At 52.9% G+C, this 14,397-nt stretch overlaps 1 protein-coding gene across 2 annotated transcripts in view; it reads left to right on the forward strand.

The window, feature by feature from the left end:
* Positions 1 to 9,168: 9,168 nt before the first annotated feature.
* Positions 9,169 to 14,397, forward strand: part of SLX9 (SLX9 ribosome biogenesis factor) — a 41,701-nt gene continuing 36,472 nt past the window's right edge. For both annotated transcript variants that reach the window (XM_070597900.1, XM_070597898.1), the window contains exons 1-2: positions 9,169 to 9,452; positions 12,063 to 12,171. In XM_070597900.1, coding sequence (XP_070454001.1) covers positions 9,315 to 9,452; positions 12,063 to 12,171 — 247 coding nt within the window. In that variant the 5' untranslated portion in view covers positions 9,169 to 9,314. The remainder of the gene's footprint in view (positions 9,453 to 12,062; positions 12,172 to 14,397) is intronic.

The raw sequence follows: 14,397 nt of genomic DNA on the forward strand, positions 1-14,397 counted from the left end.
TCTCTGTCTCTCTCTGAAACCTTCTCTTCCTACCTCTCCTGCCAGTTTCAAGGCTCCTCCTCATCCACAGAGGGGACTGAAGGACCTCACCTTGCTCCCCAGTTCCCACCAAACCCTAACGGTAGGTGTGCCAGTGCCTGCCCCACTGGGTCCCCATGGCACCCCTGCAGGCATCCTGGCTGTCTCCCTCCCTCTGCCCCTCCTGTGGCTGCTCCACTCTGCACATCCACTTCCCCTCCCCTCTCTCCCTCTCCCAGACACTGGTTCTGGGTCCCAGAGCAGAGCTGGCCTGTCAGCCCAGAAGGACCAATCCAGAAAGATCTCCCCTCCTTCCCCAGAAGCCCCTGTGGACTGGGGGGCGTAGGGGGTCAGTGTCTGTCTTCCCTCTCTCTCTTGTGTTTTCTCTCTCAAGGAAATAGTGGCACCTCTCCAGTGTGGCCCTGTGGGTCAGTCTTGCTTCTGGCACACAGAAGAGCTGGCAGGTGGCAGTGGGGGCCCACGTGGCTGGGCTCCGGAAGCCTGGACTGCAGTCTCGGACACCCGCTGGGCCGGCGTCTGCATGGCCTGGGGCCAGTCCTGAAAATGCGGGTGAGGGGTCTGCCTCTCGGGACCTGAGATGAAATGCATGAGTTCTCAGCAGAGCCCGGAAACACGGAGCAGGGTCGGGGCCAAGTGTATAGGGCCCAGCCCAGCAGGGCTGGTGAACAAGGCCAGCAGAGGTGAGGATGCTGGGGGAGGGTTTCACCCTGACCACTAGGACCCGGGAGGCTGGCTGAGCTGGGGTGAGGCTGAGGTTGAGCGGGGCAGGGAGCATTTGCCCTACTCTGACTGTGACCCCATCCACGCAGGGCATGAGGCACGGAAGGTCACACATGCGTGGGAGGCTGGGCTGGGCTGAGGGAACTGAGGCCCTGGGCTGTGGGCTGGGTGGGCCCAGAAACACTTAACCCTTTCCACACTTTGGCAACAATGAAAATTCCCAGCTAAAGGGGCTGCACCACACCCAGGAGAGAAGAAAGATGCTGGAAAGGACTGGCCACTGTGCACTGTGGGCATCTCTGGGTGACCGGATCCAAGAGACGTGAACTTTCAAAACAGTTTCCTGGGGGCGGCCTCAGGGGAAGTGGCTAAGTTCTCAGGCTCTGCTTCCACCTGGGCGGATGGAGCGCTTCCGGGTTTGGTTGGGATCCTGGGCAGAGACCTGCATACCGCTCATCAAGCCATGCTGAGGGGCATCCCACATACAAAATAGAGGAAGCTTGGCACAGATATTAGCTCAGTGACAATCTTCCTCACACACAAAAAGAGTTTTCTGTATTTCCCAAGTTGTCTACCATAGCCACATACTAATTTTATAATCAGAAAAGGACATTACTATAAACGAGTATAGTAACCAAACAGGAAGGAGGGGCGTCGACTGTGGGCCGCCCCTTGAAGGGCATGCGGTCAGGCACGCACAGGGGCTCCGCGGAGGGCTGGCCCATTGATATGGAACCTGAAGTGAGTTCGCTCACCCGTTGTGAAGCAAGCCAATCTCTGACACCGGGTGCAGTGGAAGAAAGTAGGAATTTTATTATTGCACAGCACTGAGCAAGGAGAGAGGGCAGCAACGCTGAAATCCCAAACTCCCTGAAAAGCTGAAAGGAAGGGTTTTTATTTGGGATTTTAGGTAGGGGAGGGGGGAGCATATGGCCTTGCTGGTCTGAACTTTCCCACCAGCCTGCATCTCTTAGCGGGGCGGAGATAATGAATCCAGGTGCTTGTCCTTGGCAGTATCTGTCTCCACAGAGGACAGTGGATTCTGGAGCCAGGAAGCCAGGGAGTAAGCAGGGAAAGAGTGTTTTGGTTTTGACCCTATATATGCTGGGTTTAATGTGAGGAAACTGCTATCAGAGTCGGCATCACCATCCATTACCCCAGGGCAGAACGCCCTTGTGGAAATCTCGACTTGGGCAACCTCATCCCGGGCCTCTTCCTCCTGCCTCCCTCACCACTTCCTCCGAATCGCCCCCCAGCCATCACAGCTGGAGTCAACACCATATATATATATCTTTGTGTCAGTGAGGAAGATTGTCCCTGAGCTAACATCTGTGCCAATCTTCCTCTGTTGCATATGTCGGATGCCACCACAGCATTGCTGCTGCGTGGAGCAGGCCGGTGCCCAGGATCCCAAACAGCAAACGGGCCTCAGTGGAGCACAGAACTTAACCTCTAGGCCACGGGGTCACCTGGGGACGCATTATTTTTACCCACACAAGTTCTCAAAGGCGAGCACTTCCCAGCCTAAACTGTTTGCCTCTGAACTTCTGGGCATTCCTGGGTGTGGACAGTATGTCTGACCCTGCAGTCGCTGTGCGCAGAGGTGCACAGGTCCGGCACTGGCCAAGCTGCCCTAGGAGCCAAGAGGGAGGTCTGCGAGCCCAGGTCCTGGAAATTCGTCCTTATGGATGTGCTCAGACTGCAAACCTCCCAGCAGAGACCCAAACCGACTGTCTTCAACCCCAGACTTCCTTGAACCAAAGCCGAGGCCATGGGGTTGGAGACCACCACGAACCCAGCTGTCTCCTCTGGGCCCAGCATGCCAGGCCCCCGACCACCAGGGCCCGGTGTCACCAGGACCCAGTCGCCTCCATTGGGCAGTGCGACTGAGAGGCAGATGCGCCCAGGAGCCACCTTGTCCACGCGGCGCCAGCGACCCCCTTCCCCCAGCGGGCCACTCACCTGCTCACTCACTTGGTCTCGGAGAAGCTGCCCGGGCCTGGCCTGGGCACCCCTGCGGAACCAGACCTGGTGCCGACGGCAGGACTGTGTACCTGCCTCAGTCTCCCGATCTGTAGGCGGTAGACGGAGGGAGCCCACTGCTCGCGCAGGCTGGGGCAGGTCTCAGCCGCTGGCCCTGGAGCAGGGCGCCTCCTTCCAGAATTTCCTCCTTTGAGATCTTGGGAGGGTCCCGAAGAAGCAGGGAGCCGGGAAGCCGCCTCCCCTCCCCATTGCCCCCCGGGGCAGGGGGACTCCAGAAGGCTGGGGTCAGACTCAGGACTCTGCCCTTCCCCGGCTCTGGCATTTACAGGACGCACTGCCCGGTGCCCACCGTGACATCTCAACCCTGCGGTGCAGACTCCACCGCGTTTGCTCCCTACGGACTCCAGGGCCACTGGAACGTACTGAGGGTGTGCTCCCTGCAGGAGCTTCCTGGAGCTTTACCCCTTGGACCTCAGAGAACCCTCAGGGCAACCTCACTGTAGAGATGGGAAAACTGAGGCTCAGATGTTCCCACCTTTCCCTAGTCACCACCAAGCTCAGCCGCCTCCCTGGGGGGCGTGAAGGGGCCTCCCCTCGCGGGGAGAGGCCTGGGGGAACCGAAGATCCGGATTCAGGCCAGACAGGACTGTGGAGACAGGAGTGTGCCCGCACAGGGGCTGATAAGACGCGTTCCTAGGGGTGAGGAGACTGAGGAAGGCTCATCTGGAGCTGGATTCACCGGGCTGGGCGCTGTACCCGGGGGGGTCGAGGCTGGTGGCTCCATGACCCCCATGACCACCCAGGAGGGACATCCTGACACTGGGCGCACGCAGACCTGCGGGATTAGAGCATTGGCCCAGGGCCAGGCAGGGCCGGGACGCAGCCGCCCCGGAGCCCTGCGTCCAGGAGTGCGGTTGGCCTCAGGCGGCGTCCACGCTGCAGGGAGGCGGGGACACTGGGAGGAGCGGTGGAGCCCCAGCAGCCCCGCTGTTCGCAGGTGGCCTTGGGCCCTAACGCGCAGCCTGGTGGGACTGGGAGCCCCGAGAGCGGAGCCTGGTCCTTCACTAGGAAGCCCTTCGCGGCCCCCAGTGACCGGGTGGACAGTTACGAGCGGGGCTGTTGTACCGCGGTGCGGCAGGGATGACGCGTCCCGGCAGCCATCCTTCGCGACTGCCTGGGACCCCAGACCCTGGCGCGGAGGGCTTCGGGGGACGCGGCTCCTGCGTGGTCCGCGCCCTGCGGAGGCGGAAGGGCCTGGAACTCTGGGGGAAGCCACTCCGTGCTGGGATTCCCCGCACAGCGCGCATCTCTGCGCTCGCGGCGCCCGCAGCTCCGCCCTCGGAACCCAGAGGAAGGGTGCGCCCTGCTGGTTCGCGAGCGCCCTCGGGCGACCAAAGATTCAGTGCAAGAAAGCACCAAAGAATTGACTGGCCGGACCAGCCTGGTGACAGGCAGGGGAGGCTGGGGAAGATGACAGCTGGGTTTGGGACTTGGGCAGCTGCGCGGTGATGGTGCCCTATTTACTGAAAGGGAACATCCCGCTGGGCAGTGGGGACAGATTGCGATGGGAGCCAAGAATTCCTTTGAGATTTCCACTAAACTTTCCGTGGAGAAGGAGAGAGATCTGGCTGCAGATGCAGATGTCAGGGTAGCCGGGTGTGGCATGGAAAGCTCTGGACTGGAGGTCACCCAGGGGGATGTCAGGCCAGACAGAGAGAGCAGGGGGCCCAGGACTTTCAACCACTGCAACAGATGCATTTTGCAGCAGTTGGACACCCCACTGTGTACTGAGAAAGCATGGACGGCACAGAAGAGGCAAACAGCACCCAGGAATCGAGGCTGTGCTGCAGGAGTCTGGAGCTGGCCAGGAGCTGAGATCCTGGGCTAGGTCAGGCAGGGGAGCGAGTCCCGTGTCCAGGAGCCTAGACGGGGTCTCCTGCCGCAGACAGCTCCGGAATGTGGCTGGCTGGATACAAATGTGTTAAAGATCAGGTCGGCCATGCTGGGGCTCTCTAAACAGAGCTGCGTCTGGAATGTTCCCTAGTGTCTCTGCACAGGCTGCCAGGGGGATGTTCCTTGATGCCCCCTGAGCATTCTCTTTGTGCCTGCGGGCTCTCACCAGTTAGCTCGCCCCGGCATCACATTTATGGAACAGTGATTACTCTGCATTCTCCTTAAATCGTGGGACAGCTGTGGACCTGTGCTGTGGTGCAGAACCAGAGAACCAGGCTTCCCTTACAACGCTGCATGACACCCCCTTAAAGAAGCACATGCCACCGGATGGGTGGGGACACGACTGGTGATGGGCATCGCCTTCTGCACACTCCAGAAAGCCCACCTGTTGGGCCGACACTCACTCCTCCGGGAAGTTCCACTGGTCGTGCTCCCAGCCGGGCAGGAGGGTCTACACAAATGCAGCTGGGCATATCTTTGACCACCTGGCGTGGCAGGCGCTGGTCAGATGCCCTCCCTGGCCACTGGGCAGGCTGCTCATTTCCAAAGGGTCACACAGGGCCAACTTCTCTGCTTCTGAGGCCGGGCCCTGCCCACCTCCTCATAGTTTTTGACATCTGGAGAAGTTCTTTCAGGGAATATAGGCAAATTCTTCAGCTATTTACTTGCAACAATTACAAAATGTGTGTGAGAACTCTGAGAGATAAGTGTCTGTTGTTTAAACCCCTAGTCTGGGGAATTTTTACAGTAGCCCCAGCCAACCAAGACCGCTATTTTCAGTCAGACTCTCCCAAACGTGACCTCCTGGCCTGGAGAACAGGCTTCCAGCCCTTTTTGGGCACCGCAGGAAGACGCACAGACTTGAACTCGATGCATGTATCCAAACATCTAACAGTCTCTTTGCTGAAACTTTTCTTCAGACAGCTTCTGTTCATATGTGTAAGGACACATATGTCCTTACACGCATGTGTGTTACAGCAAGGCACTGAAGACAAAAGATGTGGGCACTTAGAGCGGCGTAAATCCACAGTAGCTGGGAGGGAGCGAGAGCCGATGGAAGCGAGGGGTAGACCTCAAGATCTGCTCTTACGTGGAGGGAGCGAGGTGCTGAACAGTGTGGGGAGTCAGCTCTGATTGGTGTGACAAGAAGCATCAATGAAAAATATATTTTCATTGGGGCGGCCTGTGGTGCAGTGGTTAAGTTTGCACGTTCTGCTTCGGTGGCCTGGGCTTCCCCAGTTCAGATCCCGGGTGCGGACTTGGCACCGCTTGTCAAGCCACGCTGTGGTCGGCGTCCCACACATAAAGTGGAGGAAGATGGGCACAGATGTTAGCTCAGGGCTAATCTTCCTCAAAAAAACCAAACCAAAACAAAGCAACAACAACTTAAAAAACTGATTCAGCTTGAATCAGAAAGCCTGACTTATGGCCTATCAAACATACATTGTACATCTGCTTATCCATTAAAGGAATCTCTCGAGATAAAGAATGCATACTTCCCCTCCTGCACCCTAATGGTGGCAACACCCTATTGGTGATGCCTGGATTAGTCCCTTTCCTGGCATCATGGTCACTGTTGACCTGCTAATTTGCAGCTGAATACCTCTTTGAAAATGTGTCCTGAGTGTTGTAGGGGAGGAAGACATTTCCTCTACCTGCTGTGGGTTCTTCTGGCCAAAGAACGAATTAAATTCACATGAGACAGAATAACAGGAGAAAATTAAACAAAACTTTAGAACATGTATACATGGGAGAGGCTCAGGCAAGCTGAGCAAGTAGCCAAAATGGCCAAAGCCACCACCTTAAATATCATCTTCAGCTAAAGACAAAGGAGGATGTTGGGGGTGGGGGAGTCAGTTACAGGAGGTTACCAGACAAGCACAGTAAACAGGAATAAGATTATTATGCAGATTTAAGTCCTTGCCTTCCACATTAAGAGTTTCTAGAGATAAGGTCATCCTCCCTTCTTCCTGGTACAGAGAGGGAGACACCTTTACGGATGGAGATTTCCTTTACAAATGTAAATGTCTCTTAACAAAGTGTAAGTAAACTCTGCTTTTCAGAGTCCCTTTCCTGTCTGCAGTTTTCAAAAGTTACCAGCCTCATGCCAAAGAGACATATCTTGGGGTGGCCAATTCCAGTCTCCCATAGGGTATCTTCTTTGTTCTAAAAAGATATAAGACTATAGTGAAACCCCCACTTCTCTGGAACACCTTCTGAGGCCTTCCCGGGTTATAATCCTCAACTTGGCTCATAGTAAACTCATTCCAGTTTTGATTTATAGGTTGGTTATGGGTTATTTGCATCAACAATCTGATGAGGATCAAGGCTGCCCCAGGGAGAGAAGCCTAAGGCGTCCTGGCCTACATACCAATCTCTATCATCCTCCAGGAAGCATAGGGCATCCTGACATGATCTGACCTGATTCGTCTCCAAAGTTATAGGACCACCCCATAACCAGACCCCACCTGCACTGATATCACTTTAACAACTTTTTTTTTACATGATCTTTCCTTGTTTAGTAAAAATAGTTCACATACCTATGCCTTGTAAATTTAGCCCTGCCCTCAGCCCATTGCAGCTCTTCACTGCCCATGGGTCCCGTCCCCATGCTACTCCATGCTATTCTCTGAATAAAAGAGCACAACCAACAGACCTTGAGAGTCAAAGAAATCTTTCTTTCAACTCCTAGGCTCGCTGAGCCTGCTTCACATCCAGGGTACATTAAGGTGAATACTTTCTCCTCAAGGATCAAGTGGGCTCAGATGCTGAAGGCATGCTGAAGGAATCCAAAACACACCAGATTGTTCACCTTGACAAATAGAAATGGCAAGCAATAGGATACAATGGAGTATATGAGGAAGACATTTGGTGTAAACCTAATTTGGCCTGACTTTGTGTTTTCCAAAAGGCCTGACTGTGGCCGTTGAGCATGCATTGCATATCTGCTTTGAAACATTTCCTATGGTAAGAACAAATGGCCCTTAAGATAAAGGTGCAACTTCCCTCCCCCTCCCAACGTTGGCATTTCTTTAAGGATTAAGCACCTTTCCTTAGGCTAGGAACTGACTGCTGCGCTCACCTGTGACCGCCCAGCTTGAGACAACAGACTTGCCTCCTGCTGCGCCCTCCGAGACAGCAGACCCACTACCTGCTGTGTCCATCAAGCGCTGTGCCGACAGGGCAATCTTGTGACTATTGTAAAAGGGACATTTCAATCCTATGTGAAACATCCTGTTTGGGGGGATATAACCACTCTGTGCACTCCACTTCTTTGGTGCCCTTTCTTCCTTCGGGAGGAAAGGCCCCAGGCCATGGTCCTCAGATTTTAGCTCAGAATAAACTCTCCCAAATTTTCATTTATAGATTGGTTATGGATTATTTTCATCAACACCCCCACATTGGCATTTCCTTAATGATAAGCATCTCTCCCTAGGCTAGGAACTGATTTCTGTGCCCACCTGTGACCACCCAGCTTGAGACAGCAGACCTGCCACCCTGCTGTGTGCACCGAGACAGCAGACGTATCTGCTGTGTCCACCAATCGCTGTGCTGACAGAGCAGTCTTGTGGCTACTGTAAAAAGGACATTTCAATCCTATGTGAAACATCCTCTTTGAAGGTATATAACCACTCTGTGCACCCCGCTTCTTGGGTGCCCTTCCTTCCTTCGGCTCCCCAGGTCATGGTCATCACATTTTGCCTCAGAATAAACTCACCCAAATTTTCATTTATAGATTGGTTATGGATTATTTTCGTCAACACAGGAGAAAATCAAACAAAGTTTAATAACATGTATACATGGGAGAAACTCAGGAAAAACTGAGCAACTGAGCCATCTGGCTGAGGCTGCCTGTTTAAAATATCTTCAGCTACAGACAAGGAGGATGTTGCGGGTAGTGATTTGGGATTTCAGAGGGGGAGACAATTTACATGGAGATGGAAATGCAAATGTTCGTTAAACAGGTTTTGCTGGGCCAAAAATGGGCTTGTTGGTGACTTCCTATCACGCCTCTTTCACATTATACTATAGCTGTCTTATGGTATGAGTTCCTTCTTGGAATAGGCCTTCTATGTTAAATTCTTTAGGCAGTTTGGGAGAAGGTCCAATGCTCTTCCTGAGTCTTCCAGCCTTTATTGTCTTTAGCTAGGAAGAAGCCGCACACCAGAGGGGCGCATCTCGGGGCAGCCTGCCCTGAACCCCATCACAACCATATCCTATCTCAACCTCATTTTAGACAGGACACCACTTCTCATAACATGCCGGCCCCCACGCCCCCAGTCCTCAGGGCCTTTTGGAAAGGCACACGTGCCACGAGCAAATATACTCCTGCATTTTCATCTTGTTCGTCAGGTCCTGCGCTGGACTCGTCATTCCGCAAATCCCAAGGGTGCTGCGGGAAGCGGAGCAATTAGCCCCTCACCTGCCCTCGTGGCCCCGCCCCCGAGGCCCCGCCCCTCCGAGGCCCCGCCCACCGCGCGGCGCGTGCGCGGCTGAGCGCGGACCCCAGCCGCTGAGGCTCGGCTTCCTCCCGGGCCTCCAGAGCGCAGCACCGACTTCCGCCCGGGTCGGCCGCGTGTGCCGGTGCTTCCGGCCGGCCGCGGGTCCCCGCCGAGGCCATGGGGAAAGTGCGGGGGCTGCGGGCCCGGGTTCACCAGGCTGCCGTGAGGCCCGCGGGGGAGGCCGCGGTCGGCCCCGCGCCCCCGGCCCGAGAGGCCGCCCCTCCGCAGGCCTCGGCCGCTGGAGTTGGGGGAAAGGTATAGTTGGGGCACCGCGGGGGGCCTGGGCGGCGGGGAGGGGGTCCCCGCGGGCGGGTGCGGGGCGCCGCTCTGTGCTCTCGGGGTCCTGGTCGGCTCTCGGCGGAGTCTGCCCCGCGCCGTGCGGGAGCCGCACATCCCGCGCATCCCGGGATGCGGCAGAATATGGCAGGAATTCTTGTCAGTCGTAGCCGATCTCCCGGGGAGAGAAGGGAGGTTCCTAGGTTCGTGGGAAGATGAAGAGCAGACTGGAGAGACCCTGTGCCCTTAGCAGTCGCCCCTCTGTCCCCCGTCCCCCAGCCCTAAGCAGCCACGGGTCTACTTGCTGTCTATTCTGGACGTTTCCTATGGATCGAGTCATACAGGTTGTGGCCGCTGCGTTTGCTTCTTGGACTTAGCGCTGGGTTTTCCAGGTTCATGCCGGTCGTGTCATGTATCCTTGTTCATTCCTTTTTGGGTGGAATAGTATCTGCTGTCAGCATGGACCACTGTTTGTTTGTCCAGGTGCTGACCCTTGAGCTGCCCTGGAAGCATTTAGTGGTGTCTGTAACCAGGGACTGGCACGGGGACAGCACAGAAGGCCTTGGTGGTCCGCGGAGGCCCTGACTTTGGACTGGTAATGCTAATGAGAACAGCCGTGTTTGTTAAGCAGTTGCTGTGTGCTGGGCACTTTACATCTCCACAACAGCCCTAACCCTCGTTTTGCAGGTGGAAAAGCTGAGAGTCTAAATAAATTACCAAGGACAGTCAGTTGCTGTTGAAGGAGCTGATGTCTGATCCCAGGGTCTGGCACCAGTGCCCTGGCTTTTATAAAAACTTTGTTGAGATGTAATTCACATGTCCTAGAATCCACTCCTTTAAAGTGTACAGGTCAACGGGTTTTTTGGGGTTTTTTTTGGTATATTCACAGAGTTGTGCAGGTATCACTACAAATTTCAGAACGTTTTCATCACTCCAAAAAGAAACCTCTTATTATCCATCATTCTGGCAACCACTGATCTACTTTCGGTCCCTATAGATTTGTCTGTTCTGGACATTTCATATAAATGGGATAAAACAGTATGGGGCCTTTTTTGTCTGGATTCTTTCACTTAGCGTGTTTTCAGGGTTCATCCTTGTAGCATTATTTTTGTATCATGCATATCTTTGTTGACTTCATTCTTCCCGTGGCTGAAAAACATTCCATTGTATTGGCATACCATACTACACCACATTTTCTTTAATCTGTTCATAAGTTACTGGATAGTTAGGTTTTGTCTAATGTTTGGCTATCATGAATAATACTGCTGTGAACATTCGTGTACCAGTTTTTCTGTGGACTTATGGAATCGAGGTGCTGGGAATAAGCGTGTCTAAAGTATTGTAGACATAAGGAATCAAGTGAGAGAGGAACGGAAGCAAAGCTTACAAAGACTAGGCAGATTCGGAGAAAAACGATGACTAGACCTTGCGTAAATGAACAGCATAATCCTTGAACTTGAACATGGAATAGACAGTTAAACAGAATTCTGATTTCTAGTCACGTAATGACATGCTAATCTTTGATAAACGTTTGAACAGTGTGACCTCAGCACCTTTTATGGTAAGCTTCTAAATGTGGAGTAATGAGATATAAAGTACCACTGTGGAGAATGTTCAAGGGATGGTGTGGAAAGAACTTGAGGATGGGCTGTATACAGACCTAGACGCGTGACCTGAGGCTGCACCTGACCCCTCATCTCCTGTGGCTCCTTGCCCTGAGATCTTGACCGAGAAGGCCCTCCCGCCTAGCCCACCTGGCTGCCACCCAGGCTCCAGCGCTGCTCTCTGTGGGGTCTCTGATGTCTCTTGTTCATGGACTGTCTCTCCCTGTCCTGGGACCCCTCAGGAGCGAGGGCTTCTCTGTCAGGTGCTCTGGGTGGGAGCTCTGCGTGAGGGCGCTCGGGGCTGCCATCTAGCCTGGCACCTTCGTGGTGCTTGGGCTGGTTTCTGCCTCACCCTGGTCCTCTCTCAGTCTGTGACTCCTTTGGGGGTCGATGCCGTGGTCCTTCCGGAGGCCTCTGTCCTTGACTTGGACCTGGAATGAGCCGGACAGGCATGGGAGGCGAGTTCTGGGTTAGCACAGTGTGACGGGCTGAGTGACTTGGAGGGTTTTGAAATCTTGATGTGGGGATGAATGTGGGTTGGGAACAGACCTGGGAGGAAGAGTGCTGAGATGGAACAGTGGCTGTGAAATGGGAGAGTGCTGCGGAAAGAACAGGAATAAGGTGCCAGGTCTGGAACGAGATCTGGTTCCTGTCATAAGTGCTTCTGAATGTTGAGACTGGAATTTGTAATCGATACTGATCCTAAATCTGGTCTGAGAAGGTCCCAGACCCAGAGCAGAGCTGTGTGGGATTTGAGGCCAGCAGGAAGGATGCTGCCTTAGAGCTCTGGGGTCTGAGCTCCCAGTGGCCTTGGGCTCCACTCTTGGGGGTGAGGGTCGTTCCTCCAGGTCCTCCTTCATAGAAGCCGGAACTGGTCCTTGAGCCCCTTGAAGTCTTTCCCGAGGGGCCTCCCTGTCCGTGACTGGCTTGCATTTCACCTTGAAACCATGGAGCGAGTCTTACGTCTCCTTTCTTTCTGTTTTAGGAGTGGGCTTTCGTGAACACTGACGTCTTTGCCAGGACCAAGATCGACCCCAGTGCCTTGGTGCAGAAGCTGGACCTGGACACAAGGAGTGTTACTTCCGTCCGGAGAGGTGAGAGTGGGTGAGGCGGACCGTAGGGTTTGGGTGTTCACAACGCAGAGGCATGCCAGCTTTGAGGTTGTTTGTATGTGTGGGCCACCGCAGATTCCAAGTTGGCCTGTACATTTTCAAAAGATTTTCATTATTGGAAAATTTTAAAGATATACTAAAGTAGAGAGAATGGTATAAAGAAATCCATTTATCCATCCTATCACTTGCCTTCAACACACATACTGGAGAGTTTTGAAGCAAACAGTGTTTCATTCATGAATTCTTTAGCAAATGCTTCCAAGGGCTCTTAAAAAAGACATAAGCATACCCGCAATGCAATTATCCCACCTTAACAAATTAGTAGGAATTCCTTATTATGAGAGAAACACTCAGAGCTCACGTGTTTGTGATGGCCTTCTAAAAGTTTCTCTGTAAAAGTCAGGGTGCAGATAAGGGCTCCACGCTGCAGCCCAGCCCCTCCCCATCTCTCCCCGTCTGTGTGAAAAGACATGAGGAGAAGGCAACCAGCAGAATCCAAGAGAAGGGAAATGCACTGGGGAAAAGGGCCTCCCCCTTATAAACACGCAAAGACTTCAAGCCCTCCCATGACCAACGCTTCAGTCTCCTGCACTCAGTCCCGCCTTCGCTGTGTTGGTGCAGGAGGCCTCTGGCAAGCTGGTCTGAGCGGAAGCCAGTATCGAGTGCAGGAGACTGAGGCGTTGGTCGGGGGACGACTTGAAGACTCTCCATGTGTCCATGATATGGGGGGGGTTCTTTTTCCCAATGCACATCCCTTATTTTGGATTTTGCTGGTTGCATTCTCCCAAGTCTTTTAACATGTTCTTGGACCTATCCAGTGTTCTTGGCCAGAGCCTCCTGTCTCTTGGGCCCTTGAAGTGGAGGGCGGTTCTGCTGCACTGGGCAGCCCTGGGAAGGGGAGTGAGCCCAAGGCCTGGGTGGGCTCGCCACCTCCCTCTGTGGAGAGAGGCCTTAATGTGCCCACATGAGCTGCACACTGCGGCTGAGCATCTTCCCATCACAGCCGTGTGTTCGTGGCAGTCCGGCCCTCCAGGCTGTTTGCACCAGTCTTGTAATCCTACTAAGCTTACCTTGCATCTTTTTATGCTGGTTTAATCCTACTGTATGTTTCCATCTTTGAAGTTGTAAGTAGCTGTCCTAACTGCTTTGACATTCACTCTTTGTGGCCCTTGGTACTCTGTTGGACGGATGTGCTGAGTTTTCTTAACTATTTTCCTGTTGGATAATTAAGCAGCATCCAGGTTTTCAGTATATTTTTTTCCAGGTTTCCATCTATAGTTTGTAACCAACATTTAAGAGTTTTAAGTCGTAATTATTTCACAGGTACGATTTATATCAAGCATTTTCTGTGGGGTTACGTTTGTTTACATCATTGCTTTGGATTTTTTTTTTATTGTTGAGTTCATACTAGTTACATCATTGTGAGATTTCAGTTGTACGTTATTTCTTGACTGTCATCACATAAGTGCTCCCCTTGACCCCCTGTGCCCACCCCCCACCCCCATCCCCAGTAACCACTGAACTGTTTTCTTTGTCCATGTGTTTGTTTATGTTCCACATATGAGTGAAATCATGTGGTGTTTGTCTTTCTCAGACTGGCGTATTTCACTTAGCATAATTCCCTCCAGGTCCATCCATGTTGTTGCAAATGGGATGAATTTGTCTTTTTTCTGGCTGAGTAGTATTCCATTGTATATATACACCGCATCTTGTTTATTCAGTGCTCAGTGGGTGGGCACTTGGAGTGTTTCCATGTCTTGGCTATTGTGAATAGTGCTGCAGTGAACATGGAGGTGCATGTGGTTACTTTGGATCGTTGTTTTCAAATTGTTTGGGTAGACACCCAGTAGTGGGTTAGCTGTGCCTATGGTATTTCTATTTTTAGTTTTTTGAGGAATCTCCCTACTGTTTTCCATAGTGGCTGCACCAGTTTGCATTCCCACCAGCAGTGTATGAGGGTTCCCTTCTCTCCACACCCTCTCCAACATTTGTTATTTTTAGTCCTAGTGATTATAGCCATTTTAACAGATGAAGGTGGTATCTAAGTGTAGTTTTTATTTGCATTTCCCTGATGATTAGTGATGTTGAACATCATTTCATGTGTTTATTGGCCATCTGTATATCTTCTTTGAAAAAATGTCTGTTCACATCCTTTGCCCATGTTTTGATCGGGCTGTTTGTTTTTTTGTTGTTGAGTTGTGTGAGTTC

The sequence above is a fragment of the Equus przewalskii genome, chromosome 27 (genome assembly GCF_037783145.1).
Source record: "Equus przewalskii isolate Varuska chromosome 27, EquPr2, whole genome shotgun sequence".
NCBI classification, from domain to species: Eukaryota; Metazoa; Chordata; class Mammalia; order Perissodactyla; family Equidae; genus Equus; species Equus przewalskii.